General features: G+C 38.0%; 1 protein-coding gene across 5 annotated transcripts in view; it reads right to left on the reverse strand.

The window, feature by feature from the left end:
- enox2 (ecto-NOX disulfide-thiol exchanger 2) overlaps positions 1 to 22,587 on the reverse strand; it is a 194,091-nt gene that overhangs the window by 25,062 nt on the left and 146,442 nt on the right. For 4 of the 5 annotated variants that reach the window (XM_026281218.1, XM_026281217.1, XM_026281214.1 and 1 more), the window contains 5 exons: positions 22,171 to 22,233; positions 12,985 to 13,191; positions 10,208 to 10,441; positions 7,695 to 7,907; positions 944 to 1,050 (listed from right to left, as the gene is read on the reverse strand). In XM_026281218.1, the coding sequence (XP_026137003.1) occupies positions 944 to 1,050; positions 7,695 to 7,907; positions 10,208 to 10,441; positions 12,985 to 13,191; positions 22,171 to 22,233 (824 nt within the window). The remainder of the gene's footprint in view (positions 1 to 943; positions 1,051 to 7,694; positions 7,908 to 10,207; positions 10,442 to 12,984; positions 13,192 to 22,170; positions 22,234 to 22,587) is intronic. The other variant, XM_026281216.1, reaches the window with a different exon arrangement.

Below are 22,587 nucleotides of genomic sequence, written 5' to 3' on the forward strand. Positions count from 1 at the left end.
CACAACAAAGTCAGACCTGAATGGCAGTTTGTTGCTGATTGTAGATTATTACTCTTCTCCAACACACACTTTAAGCAGGCTGAAGGTCAAGTTTACCCACTAGAACATCTTGATGCATCATGCTACTTTTTTTTTTATCATTTAACATGCAATATTATGAATAATTTTTTTTCTTTGATTTTTCTTCAATAGATAAAAAAATAATGTTGACTTTAAAGCAATGAAAATTAATTACTGTAAACTTCTAGGAACATGTTTTTATGACACACGGACAGTCCACTCCTCGGTTGATTTCACACCCATCATTTGCTGAGCAGGAGTTCTCAGTTTTATTAGATGTAAACAATATCAGTCCTCTGATCCATGTGAAATTGTGTTTTAATGTTGCCAGCAATGGAAATTAAAGTGCTAATTAGACACCAAATTGGGTCTTCGTGCACTAACAGTCAGATATGTCTTAAAACTTACCTAGTGACCATAGAAAACAGTGGAAAGAGACAGAAAAAAAAACACTTCAACAACAAAAATGTGGATTCATTAATTAGCTTACAGTGTCTCTCTCCAACTTCCACTAAATGACAATAAATCTATCTTTTTACTGAGCTTTGAGGGTTTTGGAGTACCAATGATTTGATATATTGACATTTCTATTGTTGCTATCAGGAGAGACTCAATATTACCTGCCGGTTGTGAACCGCTGAAATCTCAGGGTCAGTGTCGATTCACATTTCACTACCAGAGCTGAGCAATTAAACTATCATACCATTAACATTCAACTCAAAAGAAAATACATGGACTTCAGGAGAGTTCAAGTACACATGGGGAACTGGCACGAAAGGGCAAATGGACAGGGGAAATGGAAAATACTAATATATGACAGTAACATACTGCATAACTAATGTGAAGCATGAACACATTCACTTAAAGAAATGAAAACACCAACCTCTGCTTGCTTCCGCCACATGTCCAGGTTCTTGCGTTGGGCTTTCGAGAAATGGTCCCATGCCTTTTGTTTGGAAGCAGCGTGGAATACAGACACAATCTGCTCAACTGTGGCAGGGGATGCAGGGGCCAGTATGGGCGTCCAAAGAAAGAAAGAGAGAGAGGGGCGATTGGGAAGGTGCAGAGGATTGAAAAATTTTATGTCAGGTTGGAAGGAAGTGATTTTGTTTTCCCCTACCCCCCTCTATACAGCATAAACACTGAGCTGGGGTGACTGGTGTATCTATAGGGACGAGATCTGATTTAGATCACATTTATGTCTCTTCGAAAAAAGGGAGAGTTCACCCAAAAATGAATAGTCTCTCATTATTTACTCACCCCCATGTCATTCCAAACCTGTATGAGTTCCTTTCTTCTGTAGAGCACAAATATATTTTATATTTGAGAAGAACGTTGGGGTCCAAGCAGCAAGACTTTCATTCTCTGAAACATTTTTGGTTTGGAACGAAATGAGAACAAGTAAATGATGACACATTTTTCATTTTGTGAAGAACTATTCCTTTAACTTCTGTGGCAGCTATGAGCTGTTGTTCTATGTAGCAAAATAGCAGCTGGAACATTCTGAATAACATTCTGGATGAAATATTACATGTGGGTAAGTCAACAATGACAGATTCGTAGACTCTCATGGGAAGATTAAACAGCAGAATAATGAATACCCTACAATTACCTGAAATCAACTGTTCCGTCTCATGTTTATTCTTTCACGATTACCACAACTCACCTCTCACCTTCATGAACTTTTCTGGCCGGATAGCATTTCCAGTATTTTAAGAGTACATCATGTGGAAGTCTAATGATATATGAATTTTTTATCAATGACAGGCTGTGCTCATTACTTCAGTGTGTATAGATTATAGAGGGCGTCTCATTTATGTAAACTCATTAAAGGAAACTTTCAAGAAATAGTCATCTGTTGACAAGGCAGTCAATCAACTGGTTTAGGGGGCAAGAGTGCTTTGGATGCTGGAGATACATGGCAGTAATTTCCTGTGAGAATGTAAGACAGGAAGAAAGGGCAGGACGAAAGGGGAACAGCTGCTGAGAATCACAGCTGCTAATAGAATGTGCTGCTCTGACATCTCTGACATAAACTCTGTTCCAAAAACTAGCAATCTGCCGACCTAGACGGTGTTTTGAGGTAACATCGGTGGGCTAATGACATGAAAGCTGAACCAAAAAGTAGGCGGCATAATTATGCACATTCCTGTGGCTTAAACGCAAGGCAGCACCACACATATCCTTCGTAGAGAAAAAAATCATCCAAGATAGTGGATGACAAGGCAAAACATACACTACTGTTCAAAAATGTTTCTTGAGCAGCAAAAAAGCATATTATAAGGATTTCTGATCAAGAATAAATCACATTATTTCACAATATTATTGATTTTTGTTTGAATTAATGCAGTGAGGATAAGAGACTACTTTCAAAAACATGAAAAAAATGTTACCAATCAAATTTTGAAAGGCAGTATTATTACGTTAAACTTAAAAATAAAAAAATCTGTAAAATACATCAATGCAATGAATGGAGCGCTATTTCGTGATTTTAATCATTTAAGTGTTGGTCTATTAGAATGTCTTGCTCTTAACTTAGCAAAATAATAATGTAAAGGTTGTTATGTTCCAAAAAAAATAAAAAAATTACATTTCAGCTATTTTGCACAAGATTGCTTCATTTTGTGGCATCACAAAGTTCACTGTCCCTCTTATCCAAATGGATAAGGTTGGTTCAGGTTGGTTTATCGATATTTCAGGTTGGTTTCAGGTTGGTTTATCGATATTTAACACTGTCAGTGTGAGTGGCCCTTCAGAAAGAAACAGACAGCAAGGCATCTCACTAGGTTTTGTCCTCTAGACTTCAAGTATTCCTTTAAATCTAAGCATGCCTGTTACTTTTAGCAAAATCTGATAGTCTTTAAGCTACTGCCATGACTAGAACATTTAAGACTATCACACCCTATTTCAAAGAGTTTCTGCATGTGCAATGCATCATGGATCCAAAAAAAGTGTCTGGGAAATGACAACTAAGCATCCATCAGCCAAAGTGATGTAACTGAAGGACTGACAGACAAAAACATATGGTGGCAGCGGCTTGATGGATGCATGACATCATTACTGATGGTATAAAGTGACCTATGCAGATTCACTCAGAGATCCCATTTCTCTCTCCGTGAGGGGGGTTAATAAACCCTGGGGAGTCAGAAAGGATGCCAAACTAATCTGTCTGCAGCAACAGCATGCTCAAGAGCGAGAGAGGCCCGATCGATAGTGACTTCAGCATCCTTTAATTAGATGGAAGAGATCGATAGCAAAGCTAGGATGGAGAGCATGTGTCTGAGTGTATGCACCACTGAGATTGTGTAGGTGCATGTAAGGGTGCAGTGTTTTTAGTCTGATGTGCATGGCAAAATTTCACTAGTTTGAGTTCTGAATGTTCACCATTTACAAATGAAAATCATGTAGGCCAAAACAACGGCCTTTAGCTGTGCAAGCTCGATTTCACCCCCAAATGCTCCCCGGGTGCTACAGCATTAATATGGCTGCCCTCTGTGTGTATTTACTGTGTGTGTGTGTGTGTTGCAGAGCACAAACTCCGAGTATGGGTCACTTTCACTTTAATTTAAAGGCACAGACCTTTGAAGATAACTCAGTCACCCCCCGGAGTACTGGGCTATGACACTGTAATGTGCATTTACATTTATGCCTCTATCTAAAGCGACTTGTGCTGTTTTTATGGTATATTTCTATATTTTCCGTTTCATTGTTCATGCATTTCCTGGGAAAAGAAATCAGGATCTCAGTGTTACAAGCAGCTTTCTCTGCTGCTCAGCTACCAGATACAGTATATAATACGACTTAAGCTCAAATATACATCTATGGCATTAAGCATAGAGATAATTTAGTGAATTTATCTGTATAAAATACTACAGATTTATAATATTAAGCATTATGTAAAAATATTTACTTGTGTTCTCCCATGTTTGTGCAATAATAAGAAAGCTGTTTTCTGCAAGGTAGTTTACAGAAACATGAACACTTTAACTACAAACTGTACAGATTTGGTATGTGACAGCACCAGTCTGTCTGCGTTCAGATAAGACAGATGCTTGACTTTGACAATGCTTTCTTCTCCTTTGCGTGAGCGATTCTCCCGCCGCATGTGTTCGCCATCACGACAGACCAGACATTACTACAGTGCCAGATACTTGGTTCGTATCAAAGGTTGCTGTCTGCTGCTTGCAGATAAAAGGCTGGACACTGCTAAATACCAAGGGAAGCTACTAGAAGGTGCTTCTAAGGTGAAATGACCTTTCTGATGAAAAATCTGTAGCTAGTTTTCCTGATAGAAGATAACTCTGGCAGACAGCTCAAGAAGGCTTGGTTGCAAACCACTACTGTCACTATTTCCTCAAGCAGACGCTCTAAAGCCATTAGAATAACCTGACAGGCTTCAGAACCAAATATCTATGAGAATGAACAAAACAGCAAAGACATATTCTGGCAGATGAAGTCTGCATCTCTGGGAAGGTGATGTTTTGTCTCTTCAAAACAATAAAACACCTTTGGATTCCAACCTGTCGCTAGAGAAGAGACGTATTGGTAAATACGTTCATGTCTGTGGATGCTTGCGAAGCTCCATCTCTATATGTGACCTTGGACCACAAAACCAGTAAAAAATTCAGGTTTTGTGTTCCAGGGTCACAGACGACTATAGTGCATGGCATAGACAGACATCAGCGGTGACAGTGAAGGCATAAGCAGAAACTTACCATGACATTCACATTAGATCAAGTTCCTGTATGACATCACAGATAAATCAAGCATTACTCCAGATCTTCATGTCTATAGGACAGTGAACCACGACTGGACCAGGAACTCCGATTGTATCAATAATAAGAAGTGAAGTTAGTATAGAAGGAGGAAAACTTTCTATGAAGCCTGTAATGTATATCGATGCATTATAATTCATAATGCCTTATAATGTAATCTTATAATCATTTGCATGTTCTTACAAATACTTTAACCAGGATTATAACACTTTCAAACTCCATGATTAGCACCACATTTCTTGTGCCATCATGTGTTTACTCTTCAGGGGTGTTATCATGAAAATATTAATGTTGTCTGTGTCTGAAACAGAATAACTTGTATGAAATGACTCAAATGAGGTTTTCTGCTGAATAACATTACTAAAAAAAGTTTCACTGATTATTCAACGAACACAAAGATAAAGGCTATTTCTGGCGAGCCTGCAGAGCCTATATGACTGAGTGTATAAATAAGTGCGGTGTGAACTTTAACATTTGTTTATTCTCATCCTTTTCTTACTAAAACAATGTTCAAGTCAACTGCAAAGAAAAACCACAGATTTTTTTTTCATTGTTCACCACTTTTATCTTCATATGTCATAAAACATAATGAATAATTCAATGACTTATTCATGATACACATCTAAAAATAGGCTTTTGTGGTTCGCCTATACCTTACTATATCCACACAATTTAATAATTTCCACAGATACACACACTACCATTCAAAAGTCTAGGGCCAGTGAGATTTTGTCTCTGAATGCAAAGCTGAATTTTCATAATTTTCACTGCAGTTATCAATGTCACATGATCCTTCAGAAATGTGCCGCTCGAAGGAACAATTCATTTTTTTCAACGCTACATGATACACTGTTCAAAAGGTTCAAAAGAGCAGCATTTAATAGAAGTAGAAATCTTTTGCGGCATTATAAATGTCACTTCTGAACAATTAATGTGTCCTCGTTGAATAAAAGTTTGAATTGCTTCCAAAGAGAAGCCCCAGACATTAGAAAGGTAGCGTATACAGAAAATGGCTTTGCTGCACATTATAAGGAATTGTGCATTATATATAATGCATCATACATACAGGTTTGACAGGAAGTGTTCTGGAACAGGTGTGTTGTTGAGTGGCATGTCATCAGAAGTGTTTCTGATTCTCTACAAGCTCAAGTCAAGGTTATGTGAGCAATCAGTCGAGCCAGACATGACACTCTAGTGATTTACTTACTTGCTTTTAATCTATGAAGGGTCATCAGGTGTGCTGTCCAGAGACTAACATCTAAACCAAATCACAGACTCAGGGTCGTGAAGATCTACACATGGTCCGCATACTCTACCTTCTCCTGCATTCAGCTCAAAGTGATAGAAGCCTCTGGAGAACTTACCTTTGGTGCACACTGATCTCAGATCAAAGCGTGTACACTAGAAAACCTAGTCGTGGAAAAGCTGCAGTGTACGAGTAACTGACAGCAAACTGAGGTCAAAAAATGGGCAGATTTTCTTAACCTTTGCCGTTGCATTCGGAAGTGTAGCTTTCTAATAAATACATCTAAATAACCTCCTGCTGGTTAATACACGCCATGCTGTACATTGAATTACACTTCATCAAGAGATAAATATGCATGATATTCAAAGCAAGATTTTCTCTGCCTTGACCTTTTAAATAGGTCTGTGTTCATTTTTGTTCCATTTCTTTGACCCTAGTTGCATATTAATGAAACATTCTCTGTATATATCCCACACACCCCAATGAATCCTTGAATCAAATGCACACTGCCATGCATCAAGGAAACTATACGTGTGTGAGTGGTAGCTCCATTTCTCTGGGCACTGGATCAATCACGTACAAAGCACTGCTTGCGTTGGGCGTACTATCATGATGGCAGGAAGTGAAGTGTAATCATACGGTAGCTGACAGCACCCATTTACCCAATGCTTCCTTTTGTGTCTGATAGCAGAGATGAAACTACAGTGACGTCACACAACAGGCACCTCTCTGGGCTCTCAGTCCTGGCGCTGCATTTCTAATAATGCTCGATACGTTTAATGAAAGTGATACTCATGGTTTATACTGAAGAAATATATACGGTTAGCTGGACATACACTTCTATTCAAAAATGTAGATTTCAAGGATGCATTTAACTGATCAAAGATTACAATAGAGAATGTTACATAGATGCTGTTTTCTGTTCATTAAAGTGTCATGTGAAGCCTGGATTAATGATGCTGACAATTCAGCTTCAGTGAAAGTACACAACATACCGTTTTCTTTGCAAATGAATGCAACCTTGAGACTTCCTTTAAAAACTCTTACCGACTTTTTAACGTTTCTATTATTACGTTATGGATCACACATTCTCATACATACAGCAAGACTGATCTAAATGTCAATTGTGGCATATAAAAATCAAATAATCACACATGCACGTGTGAAATCTGGCCTAAAATCTTGGTATTATTTAGCGGTCATGTATTTGCAATTATATGTGCTCCGAACAGATGAAATCAGTGAAATCATTTCAGGGTTTGTGAGAAATGCAAATCTAAAGCCGCCAGCTGCGATTGGGTCAATTGGGTCTTATTACAGCAGAGCTGTGATCTGTGAGCTATCATAATTCATGTAAAATCCAGCACCAATAATGATGGAAATCAGCACAAGGCCAAAAATCCAATATTTTCAATCAAGGTTTCAACACCATTTTTAGTAATTTCCTGTTCAGTCTGAAAATCTTTTGTGCAAAATGCCTTTTTTTTTGGATGTAAACAGTATATTTATCATTATTAAGTTAACATATCTCCAAGCCTAGTGTACTGTGAAATGCACATGATGCCCAAAAATGCTGTGTGGGTGAGTAGCAACATCTGTAAAGAAACACTCACATTGTACTAAAATCCCGGCGAGGGCGTTCTTAAACTTCTCCTTGGCCTCCTCCATCTCCTTCTCATGCGCGGCCTTCTCGTTCATCAGCCGGCGGATGTGGCTGTTGGAGGACTGGATCATGGAATAGATGTTGTTGGCATTTCTGCGGTTTACCTCCCCTCGTTCCACCCAGGTCAGAAGGACACGCACCGCCTCGGCAAACTTGGAGTCGTCTGAGTGGGGAAAGGAAAAAAGGTGGGGGAGAAACAGATGGTGGGACGAGAGCTCAGTACGGAGTTGGAAAGCAACACTTCTCATCTGGGACCTTCTAGTGTCAAAACTTATTAGCAGGACATGTTTATTGGGCTAAAAGAGACAGCGAATGCACACTAGCAGAGTAGAGGACATTTAGGAGAGGACAAGAGAACAGGAACAGAATGCAAAGAGCTTGGACGATTGAACTTGTCAATCATAACTCATGGATATTATGGAGTGCTTTCTGTTAAAAGGGTAATATTACTCAAAATGATTCAGTCGTTCATGAAGTCCAGAGGCACACAGGTGTGTGTGTGTGTGTGTGTGTGTGTGTGCGTGTGGAAAACAGTCAAACCGATTGCTCTGAAACTACAAAGCTTTGGCTTGTGACTTTTGGCTGGGAATGAGATGAGAAACAGAGAAAACTGAAAATCACTAATGAACGCCACAGGGAGTCTCTTCCAGAAATCTATTATTTTTTAGTGTTTTTGGGTTTGTTTAAAATCTGAAAATAAATAAATAAAATAAAATCAACTAAATGAACAGTTTGGCAGATATTTGCGCAGCTGTTGGTTTTAACTGTGACAGATGAAGAACTGTTGCAAAGGTATTGCTGTATATATATATATATATATATATATACAGTACAGACCAAAAGTTTGGAAACATTACTATTTTTAATGTTTTTGAAAGAAGTTTCTTCTGCTCATCAAGCCTGCATTTATTTGATCAAAAATACAGAAAAAACAGTAATATTGTGAAATATTATTACAACTTAAAATAATAGTTTTCTATTTAAATATATACTTTAAAAAAATAATTTATTCCTGTGATGCAAAGCTGAATTTTCAGCATCATTCCTCCAGCCTTCAGTGTCACATGTAACATCGTCGATCACATGATCATTTAGAAATCATTCTAATATTCTGATTTATTATGAGTGTTGGAAACAGTTCTGCTGAATAATATATTTGATGAGGAAAAAGTTAAAAAGAACTGCATTTATAAAAAAAAAAAAAAAAAAAAAAAATCTAATAATATATTCTAATAATATATTTTCTTTACTATCACTTTTTATCAATTTATCACATCCTTGCTGAATAAAAGTATTGATTTTAATTAAAAAGAAAAAATATACTGACCCCAAATTACTGACCAGTAGTGTATACTGTTCTTAAAAAATATATACATTTTAAAAACATTGCTTCTTCTTTTTTTTTTTACATTTTATTCATCAAAGTATCCTAAAAAAGTATCACATGTTCTGAAAAAATATTAAGCAGCAGAACTGTTTCCAACTTTGATAATGAATCATCATATTAGAATGATTTCTAAAGGATCATGTGATAATGATCCGAAAAATTCAGCTTTGCATCACAGAAATAAATGATCATTTAAAGTATAATACATTTAAAAACAATTTATTTTAAATTGTAATAATATATCACAATATTACAGTTTTTTCTGTATTTTTGATCAAATAAATGCAGGCTTGATGAACAGAAGAAACTTCTTTCAAAAACATTAAAAATAGTGATGTTTCCAAACTTTTGGTCTGTATATATATATAAATATATATATATAAATATATATATATATATATATATATATATATATATATATATATATATATATATATATATATATTTCTATTCTTGTTACTGTATTCCTGTAAAGCACACAAACGCTTCTAGAATTCTAGGAGGCTTTGATTTATTTATAGACGTCCTAACTACAGATAAACAAAAGATGCTGTCAAATAATTTAAATGAATAATCTATCAACCCTTTTAAGATTGCATCAATGTGTCATGAATATGAAATCCTTCTCTATCAATAAACTGATTTAGTTGCTCATTAATCTGATTCAGACTAAATAAGTCAGGACTAACAAATTCAAAAATAATAGTCCGACTTGTCCAATATTGATTATACAGGCAAATCTAGCAGATGTAAGGATGCTATTGATATTTTCTCCAGAATGCAATATCATCCTGTCCTCTCTTTCCTTCATCTTTTACCTGTAAACACTGCAAACTGAGCTAACTGCATATGGCTAATACACTGTTGATTTCATCTCAAAAGCTTCTCTTTAATACACTTTCTCTTAAAAAAAAATGCAATGTTAAACAGATGGTTTCTATTAAACTGCATGGAATGTCAAACTCAAAGAGACAACTAGCTTTTAGATGCAACCAGACAACAGGAAACAACAGATGTGTGACTAATGAAAACAACTAAATCACTGTGACACAAGCATAACACGTCACGTGTCCCACCTTTGAGCTTTTCTCCGAGCTGGCTGCACTCGTGCTCAGAGAAATGGACGATTGGGGGCGGCGAGGGGGGACGCAGGCGGTCCTCTTCTATCCTTCGCCGGTGTCTCTCTTCCCGCGCAAGCATTCGCTGTCTGCACTCCCACTCGTACAGGTCATCTCGAGCCTGAGCGAAGTCTACATGCAGCCGGCCGGTGTCCTTCTTATCTGTGCTGGATCCCAGCCGGATCCTGTAACCTACAGGACAGAGAAACGGAAACGGACAATGACGTAAGAAAAGGAAAGGGAATATCGAAGGTGAGGAAAATAAAGTGGAAATGGAAGGGGAAGCAGAGTAAAGCAGGAAAGGAAAAACAAGAATGAGAAATGGGAAAAATAAAAGGAAAAATTAGGAAAGGAAAGGATGACAGGAAAATAAAATAAGAAGGGAAAGGGAAATGGATCAAGGGATTGAAAGAAGGGGAAAGGGAGGAAGGGAAATGGGAAAGATGGAGAGGAAGTGGATAAGAAAAGAAAGAGGAAAGGAATTCGTCAAAAAAACAGGTAAGAGGTAAAAGAATGGGAAGGGGAGTAAAGGAAAAACAATTAAAGAAAATCACGAGAAAATGAAAGGAAGAGGAAAGGTGAACCAATCAAAGGGAAAGAAAGGGAAGAGGAAGGGAAAATGAGGAAAAGAATGGGAAGGGTGTGAAGAAGTGGAAACGAAAAGACATGGAAAAGGAAAGGAAAAACGGGAAAAGAAAGAGGAAGAGGAAACAGAAAAAAAAGGTAATGGAAATGGGAGTGGAGAAAAGAAGTTGAAGTGGAGTGAAGGACAGGATAAGAAATGACAAGAAGAACAAAAAAAGAAAAAAAAACAAAGGAAGAGAAGGAAAATGAAGAAAAAGAAGAAAAAAACAGGGAATTGAGAAAATTAAAGTTAGTATAGGAAAGGATGGAGAGGAAAGGAAACAAGGAGGAATGGAAAAAGGATGAAAAGAAGTAGAGTGAAAGAAGTTAAATGGTTAAAAAAAGGAAGGAGAACAGGAAAATAAAATGAGAGAAGCAGAAAAGTATTCAGCCTAAACAAACCACAGGAATGTAATGAGAAAAACAACATATTATCAACACTGATTCATGAAGTGACCCGTGACAAAGAGACTCCCACAAACTCTCTCCGATGCTTAAGCTTTACGTCTAACATGTGCTTCCTGACAAACTGTGCAAAGGCCAAACCACGCACACTTGGTTATTTTGTACGAAATGTAAAACTCCTCAAAAGTTACACTCAGACCAGAAAATCGAAAACCTAAAACCCCTACCAGCTCAGACAAGCCGAGATGTATGAGAATAATCTGGCTTGTGATAGGGCTGAAAAAAGAAAGGGATTTTGTATTAGGGTTTATATATTTCAAATGCTCTGAAAAGCATTTTGACAAATGGCCAAGCGTTACGTGAAAATAATGAATCGTATGATGCTGCGAGTAGATTTCAGAGAGGCTGAGGTGTATATTCACAGACGCCCGTGTCAACAGATATGAGAGAAAGAGCTTCACAGTTTGCTTCCGCCCCTCTATCACCGCTTTACAGCCCTCGAGACGCTGTTAAATATTTTACGCAATGTGTTCGCGTTAGAAACGAGCGGCATTATTTATGGAAAGGCCCGGAGAGCTGCGTCACGAGGCCATATAATATACGGGGCGTCGCTTCAATCTCGCCCTCCTCCACTGAGAGAGCAACACTCAGAGAAGAATAAATAATGGAAAAGGTATTATTGAAGCGACCGGCTCTTTAAATTAGCTTTCTGTGGCTGAGGTGGACATGCTAATATTTGCATACGAAGACTGATTTAAGATGAGACTGGATAGAGAAGCAGCTCATGTGACCCGTGTCGAGGAGGTGATTGATATGCAGCGTTAAAAGGCAGACATTTATTACTAGGTGTCTGCGCTTGTCTTCTCGGTGACCTCTTCTGTCAGGGACTCCCGAGGGCCAGCGTCTACAGATCTTGAGGGCTGTGATTGATGTGCGGAAGCCACGCCCCCCTCATTAATTCTAAATCAAGTCAAGAGTCAACTTGTGGACACATGGGCCTCATTTCAATCTGATGAAAGGTTAAGTGAAATTATTCTAAATCACGTGGCGTGGCATATAAATGCTAAGCATGATTTAATGCTCTTATATGTATTCTTATTAGGGCAGGGATAAACGTTTATTTTTTAAACGATTAATCTAGCGATTATTTTTTCGATGCATCGATTAACCTAACGATTAATTTTTCCAGACCGATTCGATTTCGATTATCTCCCCATTAATTGACTACTAACAATTTATACATGTTGATTTACATATCTGAATGAAAAAAAACATGAATTCCTTAACATTGCAATATATGTTTATCGCTCTTAAAATTACAAAATAAAAGACTAAGAATGCATTACTTTGCACTTGTATGGAGATAGCATTCAATAAAACCTTGAAGCCTTGAAAACACATAGCTTACTGAAACAAGCTTACTGAACACATAGGGCCTAGCTTACTTCGCGTACATAAGGTAAACGTTTTGCAAACGTTTTTTAGAGAAATAAAAACAGGTCGACGAATCGATGCGCATATTTTGCGTCGACGTCATCGATGACCTCGACGCGTTGTCCCAGCCCTAATTCTTACTTATGACGTTGTGAAATATTAAGGGTGTAATCTATAACGTAAGTACACAATTTACAGGATAGCTGCTGTTAGTGTAAATTAAATGACTCTTGGTGTTGCAGTGACAGAGGAAGATCCTCCCGATCATGCACCTGACAGGAAGAGGGCCTTGTCCACCGTGTGCTCCTCAGCGAAGCGGATGTGACAGAAGTTCTTCTTGCTCTTGCGGATGGCGATGATACTCCCGCACTGTTCGAACACCTCCACAATCAGCTGCTCTGTGGCGTTCTCTGGCAGGCCGCCCACAAACACCGTCTTACAGCCGGGCGGTCTCTCTCTGGTGGCAGGGGGAGGCAGGTCTTTGAAGACAAGCACAGAAGAATATTAAACATTTTCTTTCATCTAGACATTGATCTCTAGACATTAACCCCATAGCTCATTATTGACTCGTATGCCATATATGAAAAAGATGAAACATGCAAAATCAATCACTGATTGTTTTTTTTTATGACATTATAATGATTTATGATCCAATTCTAATCTAAAAGACCAGAGTTGATCTGGAAGATCATTAAAAATGGTAACGCGCTAAATCACATCGATCAGACTTCGTTATTTTTGGCTTTTTGCCAATTCTTTTTGATAGTCTTAGCATAGACAAACTCAACATGTCACTGGATCTTTCTCTCGACTGGTTTAATTTGCAGAACACGGAACTAGAACCTCAAGGTTCACAAAGCTAATCTCTTCTTGATAAACCAATTCAACCATTAATAAGATGCATTGAGAAAACCAGGCTGAGAAGGAATAATCAATGAAACTTGGCACTTGTTACATGAGTTGAATACAAGTGCAAAGCTTGCAGTGTTCTGCTGTTAGCTGGTTCCTGTGCAGACGATCTGGTGATAATCTGTGCTTTCCATCAGGACTGAAGAGACAAGCTATGGGAATGCAGTTGAAGGAAGCACCTGCTGGGACTCAGAGGGGACTGTGTGCCTGATGGGGGGTCCAAACAGATTTGGACGTAAAGCGGTTCAGGCATGTTTGGCTGTAAGCCAGTCACTATAAATAAGTAAGTCTCTTTGAACCCTACAGCTGCCCACTAACACTCACCATCCATCATCACCATCATTACACTAACTCCTGTTTACTGTGGCGGCTCATGATGAGCTTTATATTTATTTCAGCTCATTCCAGTGGAAAGAATACAATACTCCACCGACTAGAGGATGTGAGATATGTGTACAGCTTCAATACAACACTATATGAGCATGCATATGGACCAAAACGATTCAGATGTCAGTCATGGACTTAAGATGTTGTGAAAACAATAATAACTCGGTAAACATGTTTACCAAGCATGAACTGACTCGTCTGTCTGATCACCACTGAAGTCTGAATGGGATTTTGTTTATTTGCGTGCCTTATTTTAGCACTTGATTCATTGACGGAATTATGTAAATCAGGTATTGCTGTAAATATGGAGACAAAATTAGTGCTGATAGCAATTCAACCCTCGACTGGATATGGAAGACTGAATACCATGAATACGATACCTCACGAATCCACTCTTTACAAAGCCGAAAATGATTCTTTATGGCTGCCTTGGTCACTAGAAAACATACATAAACATTAATTTGAAACAAAATCCAGATTGTTCTCTTCCCTTTGAGAGCACAGTGTCAACTGCGTTAGCCAGTGTATGTTAATGATCATTTTATAAAGAGCGTCATTTGCATAGAAAGGACTTGCACATGGAGGAATGACGTGAATTTGAATCAGCTTGGATAAGCACTGTTCGACATACAGCGCCTGCTTATATCGGGCTGTGAGTTTTTATGTTCATAAACGTGTGGAAGTGTCAAAATTCTGCAGCCAAAAAGTCATTTTTTAAGTTTCGTTAATGTGACCTCACCTTAAGCTGCATGTATGGTTTTGTGCTGAAATACAGGGTTGCCAGGTCTGCATAAGAAAACCACCCTAATTGGTACCAAATTCTATCCCAATCACATCCCATTTGGTTTCTGGGGGGTCAAAACCTCCTCCATCAGACAACAGTATAAAAGTAACCATATTCTGCTGGAAAACGCATGGACTTGGCAACACTGCAGAAATACCATATATTAAATTTTAATTTATTTATTAAATTATTAAATGTATAAATAAAACAAATAAATAAATGTATGCATTTAGCAGATGCTTTTATCCAAAGTGACTTACAGTGCATTCAAGCTAACATTTTTTACCTAACGTGTTCCCTGGGAATTGAACCCACAACCTTTTGCGTTGCTAACACAATGCTGTTTATTGAATTCCCCTCTCATTGTCTAGAAAAGAACATGGATATTGTGTTTACTTTCTTATGTACATTTTTGTGTACCATTATAGATCAAAAGCTTTACACATGTATATTTAAGAAAACCACAGACGCATGCACTAACAGAGCAAAAACACACAAAATGCCCATAATGTGCAGGATAGTAATCTAAAAGCTGAATACTGACGTTAAAGTCTATTTTTTTCTCAGTTTGAGTATAGAATGAGAGACTTGAGCTTGGTAGTTTAAGAACAATCCCGAGAATCTCCAAGGGGCAAGTAGTTTTGTTTTCATCTTCCGTCACATCTTACGCTGCGCTCCATTAAATACTGGCTGTCGGCCCAGGTGAGCAAATGTTTACTTTGTCAAATGCACATGAAACGTTTAAGTTTGACATCAGCAGTCTCTTGAAAGTTAAAACTTTGAGCAAGCAATAAAAACACAGAGTAGATGTTTGCTTTAGAAGGAATAGAGGCGCTCCACAAGAAAGAGTTTGATAGCTCTGAACTTTTCTAAATCAAATACATGCACTTTGTGTTTTCATATTCACACTGTGGGGAGAAAGCAAAGTAGTTTCACCATCAGCCGGTGGCTGATCTGTTGCGATATGATATGAAATTACACACAACGCTGAATCAGATCTGAGATGTCTTGAGATAGCTTTAAAGAGTTTCTCCAGTAACTATGACGTCTCAAAGTGGAAACTGCACAGCGATGAAATCCAAGCCTATTATTTCACAAACCAATGCTCTTCCCTTGGCTCCATGGCTAAATGTTCTGTGCCGTCAAAGGTGCTTCTTTGAAGAGTGAGTGAAGATGACACAGGAGGGTCTGGGACATAAATTCAGGAGGGCACTGTGTGCGACCGAGAGACAGTCGTCAACAAGCTTAACGCTAATCAGCTCAAATGAAGACAGCCGCAGGTGTATCTCAAATACACACAGACGATGGAGACGACAACCGCTCCACACATAGAAGTGGATGTGGGAACATATATGGAACGATGAAAAATACCCAGTTCTCACTGAAGACGGACGCCACAGATGCATAGCATTGATCTTAACAAGCATGTTGCTCTGTGAAGCCCCAGAAGTGTTTGAGCCACAGACTTCCAGAAGACTCAAGTGCACGGGAAGCTGTGCGTGTGAGGTGGTAAAGGAAGAAGTCCTGGGCTTTTTGTTTGCTGGAGTGTTGTGTCAGGACTGAGACTGCAGATAAGATGAACTGACTTCTCAAAAGCCAGTCTTCACTCAGCTTGACAGCCGTCTACCTGCTGCGTAGTGTCCCTCTTGAAAGAGGAGAGTAGGACAGTGTCTCTGTAGGAAGCCTGTGGCGATCACAAGCACCTTAAACAGGCTTTTACTCCACAGGAGAGCTATTCATGATCTCTATGTTTCCACCGACTTTCTTTCTTTCTATTTATTTATTTGTATTCACACTTTGCACACAAATCTAAATCTGCAGATGTTGCATTGTGGATCTTGTCGGTGTCTGATCACCTGCTGAGCCACGTACCAGCATTTTTTTGGCATCACAGCAAGGTTCAAGCAATTATACTGAACCTAAACAGATTTGTAGAATTTAATGGTGCATTTAAATCATCACAATACTCACATTTTTGGACATCACAGAATGTCTAAATAGAGTACGCTGCATACTTTTGTGCATCGTAAGTACTTGCATTTCCACACACTGCTATGCAATGTTGGAAAATGCAATAAAATGCATTTTTTTGTCTAGGTTTGCTGCCCAAAATACGAAGTTTAAAAACTGAGATGTTTGGTTTGAATAGTCTGTGATGCATAAAAGGTTCTGGGTTTGATTCAAGCATTCACACATTCTGTGAAGTCCGGCCATGAACAGATTAGGTTTAAAAGTCAAACACTGCCCAAAAATGCAGGTGAGGTTTTATTACAACATTCAATCACACCATCTTTTTCATCTTTGATTCAAACAACTGCGTGATGGTTTAAAATACTTTGAGCTAGACTTAATATCTTGCCTTTAAAGACTGATGTTATACAGAGATCAAATATTCCTTTATAACTCTGATATGAAAACGCATGGTATTAAGAAATGTGCATGGTGCAATAAAAACACCAAAGTTTTTCAGTTAGTCTTAAATAATACGTCAATACATATGTTAATGGGTTTGAAGTAAATAAATGTATTTTTATGCATATTATGGCATATGTTTGTTTTTGTTTTTTAACTAGGGTACTGAACAAATTAAATAGATACCTAAAATGGCCAGAAATGAGTACAGATTTGAACATGCCAATGAAAAAAACATCCCAAAAAAGCCATCAAGGTCTGACTACATCATTCAATCAGACACACTAACTTCCCCAAAATGCTCTTTGGTCCATACACTTTATATACAACATTAATAACATCATTCATTTTTGAAAACAAGGCATTGTAATAACTGACTAATAACTGATCTCTTAAATCATTCCCATTAATAAAAAACAACAACAACCCTGAAATGAAAATAAGATAAAGTGAAAAGAAACTAATACAATAGACAAAAGCACATAAATGTACACTAAATAACCTGAAATATGAAAAATATTGAAATAAAAGAAAGAAAGCAAGCATCCCATGGCTTTGAGACATAGCCAGCAGTTATTTTAGGCAGCTGTGTGTGTAAGTGAGGTTAAAGGTGGGTGTAGAGGAGCGAGGTGTGTGTGATGTGTGTCGTGAGTGGGCTGAAGTGAGGAAACTGGCCAGACTGACAGAGCCAGAAGCAGAACCGCAGTGACACGGCTCTCTCGGCTCGTAGAAGAAGAGAGCTCTGCCTGATATAAAGGTCAGTCTCAGGCACAGAGCCAGGGCACACTGGACGTTCAGATGGCAGAGAAAGGCAGCGTATGCAGGCTGACCTGACGGTGAAGGTGCTTCCACAACTGGGCACTGAATCACTGCTGTGTGTTTCCAGGCTCTGCAGAGAAAACGGATGACATTTGTCATGCTTGGTCTCTCTCTCTAAGAACTCAATGTCCTTCAGAGAGCCAGGCCTTTTAACGACAGTCGATGGCCATTTATTAAGCACAGTGGACTAGAATGAGGTGGTGGTGGCGATGGGGAGATGGTGCGGAGGCTGATGGGTCGGGAAGCTGTGAAGCTGTGCTGGAGCTGCGGGACGGAGGAGATTACGGAGCAGATCTTATGCCATCATCAGCCACCATCAATCACAGACACATTTAGTTTGCTTGCATGCTCAAATACTAATGCATAAGTTAATTGTAACTATAGAAGTTTGGTTGAAAGGAACTATTGACCCTGGAGTGTCAATTAAATTTAACACATATACAGAAAAACACATGGTCCTTCAAAAAAAACACTATATTAATCAGATTTTGTTGCTCAAGACACATTTCTTCTTATTATTAACAATTGCACTGCTTAATATTTTTGTTAATATTTATACTTAATATACTTAATATTTTTTCAGCAGTCTTTGATGACCAACTACAGTTTATCGTTTAGTTTTAACATTGTTATAATGTAATTTTTTCAATTATTTAGTATATTTATTTAAGAATTTAGAAGGTATTAATTTTATAAAAAAAAATTATATTTTGAATGTTGTGTGTGTATATGTATGTATAAACAATATTTAAAACTATTTTTAATTAAAGCATTCAAAATACGGATACATTGTCTGAATTTATTTTATTTTTTTTACTTCACAAAAATGATGCACTTTATCTGAGGACAACTGACTTCATACATGCACTAAAAAAAGTTATTTAAAATAAATGTTAAATCAAAAAAAGCTCCAGCATCATTCGTTTTTTGATATTTGATATTCTCCCATCTACTGCAGTGGCATTCTCATATTTTATATTTTAAGTGTGACTCGAGTATCAAAATGCATAAAACCAATAAACATTACCAGTCACACAATGTGTGTCCATGACAGAAACACAAAGCAGAAATCAGTTCGACTGCTAGATGAGCTGCCTGTCTCCTTATTAGAAAGAGTCAGCCGAGAAAAGATTTAAGCACAGCTCTGCGCTCGATTCACCGAGACGCCACGAGTTGAATAAAACATCCCCATCGGTCAGATCTAATAAATAACAAGAGGTGAAGCTGACAGCAATAAGCCTGTGTGTTTTTAATACAGCTCCAATCAAAGCCAACGCCGCTGCCCTTTAAAAAGCACTGATGAATGACATATGCTATAAACGCTGATATCTCCCATCATATTCTGCCTTGAAGAGCACAAGAGCAGACCGAGAGCAAAGATGGGGCATACAAGCAGTGAAAACAGGTTAGGCTAAAGAGAAGCAGGAAAAGAGACTCCTGCAACAAATAAGAGAGCAGGTGCTGATGTAGAGAGGCTGGAGTTTGTAAAATGTCATGTTAAATGGCATGAGCCACCATAGGCCCTTGGGAAAAGGACTTGTGTGTTTATTTCTGGCATCGGAGGTGAGAATAACCCCGAATGCATTACTGTATGGCGCAGTCAGGAGAGCACGGCTGTCACCAGCTATTAAGTCCACTTCTGCACGGACTGGTGCGGAACAAAAGCGACTGGTTATAATGCCAGATATGTGCATGATAGCCTGCTCTGTCTGAACGAGATGAGAGGATACGCCCAAATCTCATCAGACAGCGCTCGCTGCGTTCATCGTGATGGCCGTCTCTTTCAAGTTTCTCATCATTAAAAACTACAATCACAGAGTCTGATGCTCCAGAATCACAAGGGGTTTTGTTGCATAATTACCCATGCGCTGCCTGATCCCTGAGCCCAGGAGGGAAGGCAGGAGTGACCAGGTGTCATTCATTTCTAATCTGCAGCTGAGAGACGGCGAGGGAATACGAGCCGGGCTTTTCATGTTGTTGTTCTGCAAGTCTAGGATCAATATACAGCGGGCTGCTTCTGTTGTCAATTGAAGAATCGATCCTGGTGAATGATGACACGGCCGCATTGCCAAAGAAAATCAGATTCCTGTACAGACGATCAAACACGCTTTCAATACATTTTCACATTCTACACACAATGGACGAGTTCTCTTGAAAAGCTGAATTAGTACTGACAACAAACTAAACAACGTCATCTCTTGCGAACTCATAATATGACACACTGATAAAAACTAGTTTCTGATGAGGTAGGGTTAATATAACGTCATTGATTTAGTGTTTTGTTATTGTTTTTCTGTTTTGGTTCACATTATGCCACACATTCAATCACTGCCAAACTGAAATCCAGCGTTTCCAAACTAGGAGGGCTCAAGGGGTGCTGAAAGATTTGAGAAAAACAGTGTAGAAAATGTAAAAAATAATGCAATTAATTATGTTACAGTTGCAATTAACCAACCGTGATATTATAATCTTCATTCTGCTTTCAATGACTTTTTCTGCTTAACAGAATTGTTACTGGAATCAGCAAGATTTTTGTTTTTTAAAGAAAATATGCCTTATATTGGTCAAAAGTAATAATAAATGACTAAAATAAAAGGTAAAATAAATAATCTATTATCAATGAATGATCCGAAATTTTCCAGAAAAATACGAAGCAGCACAAATGTTTTGTTGATAATAATCAGAAATGTTTCTCGAGCAGTAAATCATCATATTAAAATCATTTCTGAAGATCATGTGACACTGACGACTGGAGGAATGATGCCGAAAATACAGCGGAGCATCACAGAAATTAATTATATATATATATATATATATGTACATTTTATTTTGAAGTGTAATAATATTTAATAATTATAATCATTTGAATGGTTGAGTATGCACTGTAGAAAAAAAAATATTGATACAAAGTAAACGTAATATTCCAAATAATATTTGACACATATATTTTAAACATTTCAAATGGATAATAATTTAAATAAATAAATGATTTATAAAATATATGATTTTCTAATTAATTTATGCTTATGTATTTTAGGAAGTTCTGCAAGTAAATCGTCATAATTTGGGTTACCACTTTTGTTTTGAAGCCCCTGTCCAATTATTACTCCATATGTCTAACACTAACCTGTTGCTAAAAGCACAGTATTATATTAAGCATGAAAACCACAGCACATTAGACTAAATATTATCTGTGCTTACCACAACGCATTCTAGGGTTTCCTTTACCTCCACCACAAAAGAAACATGCGATGCTCCCTGAGAATTTACAATGCTGTCTTCCCAAACACTTATTCAAAGTTTCTAAGATTATTTTCTGGTAATTGTTGCTTTCGCTGGAAAGGATAAGTTTCACTTGAGAGCAGGTGAGGATTGTCTTGTTGGCTTTTGAATGCTCCTCTTGTACGTCATGCTCTGGCATCAATCAGCGTCTCCAGTCATTTGTTTGATTATTAGCGTGCATCGAGCCAGACGTGTTAGTCCATCACTCTCTCTCAGGAAGGTGGGTTAGGACACTCTGCAGGTGAGGCTGACCGTAGCGTTATGAGAGCATCTAGCCTGTGATTACAGCTGTGTGAAGGACACGGGCTCTCTCAGGTAATCACGGTCTCCTCTGACCCTGCTCTTGCTGCGTGGCATATTTTACATGCCAGAATACCTCAGTCTCCTTAGAGGTCAACTGTCCAATTACAGACAGAGTTTCACCCCCTGTCCCCCCGGACAGCCCCCTCCTGTTTCATTCTTGTGCCTGACCTCTCTCTCTGTGACAGGAGATGAATTCAGATGAGCTTATTCAGCGGCTGGGATGAGGGGATAAAAGGGTAAATACGGACGAACCGATGACATCTCCTCTCTCAAATAAAAACACAGGCTTTCTATCAAGCGCCAGTCTGAGGATTTGATTGACAGCTGGCTTTCAAAATCATATCTGCATCTCATCAAGGTGACATGCGCTGCATCTTTATAGAATTATAATATTAAATCATATCTGGGGCGCATAGTTGCTCATGACTATATCAGGCTTTCCATCGGGTCAGCATTTCAGATCATATCGCTCGAGTCAATAATATCATTTAAAATGCATGAGGGTAACAAATACTGCTTATAATCGCATGCATAGAGTGAGATGTGAGATCTGTTCTCAAACCTAGTGAGCTGCCTTGCTGCCTACAGAGCCAGTTGACTTCTAAGGTGGCGTCCTGAACGATTTCTGAAAGAAAAAAACCCTTTTGAAAAAGAAGCACTCTTTGGCGTACTTTAAAAAAAAAACACCTACTACAGAAAACAACAGACTTTAAAATAATACGTCTCGAGGAAGAACTGAGACTTGAATGTAATTACAATGAAATGTTGTCAGGATAATTTCAGAATTACTTTCACTGACTTTGAAATATGGTTAAAGTTTACTGCCACATGTAGAAATATTTTCATTTCTATTGAAATATTTTCAATTACACTTTCGTAATAAAAAATAAAAGTGAAATATTTTACACGTGCTTAACTATGTTATTCAAACAACTCTACTTCTTTAAAGGATTATTAAAACAATTATTTGTGATGAAAT

The sequence above is a fragment of the Carassius auratus genome, chromosome 14 (assembly GCF_003368295.1).
Source record: "Carassius auratus strain Wakin chromosome 14, ASM336829v1, whole genome shotgun sequence".
Lineage (NCBI taxonomy): Eukaryota > Metazoa > Chordata > Actinopteri > Cypriniformes > Cyprinidae > Carassius > Carassius auratus.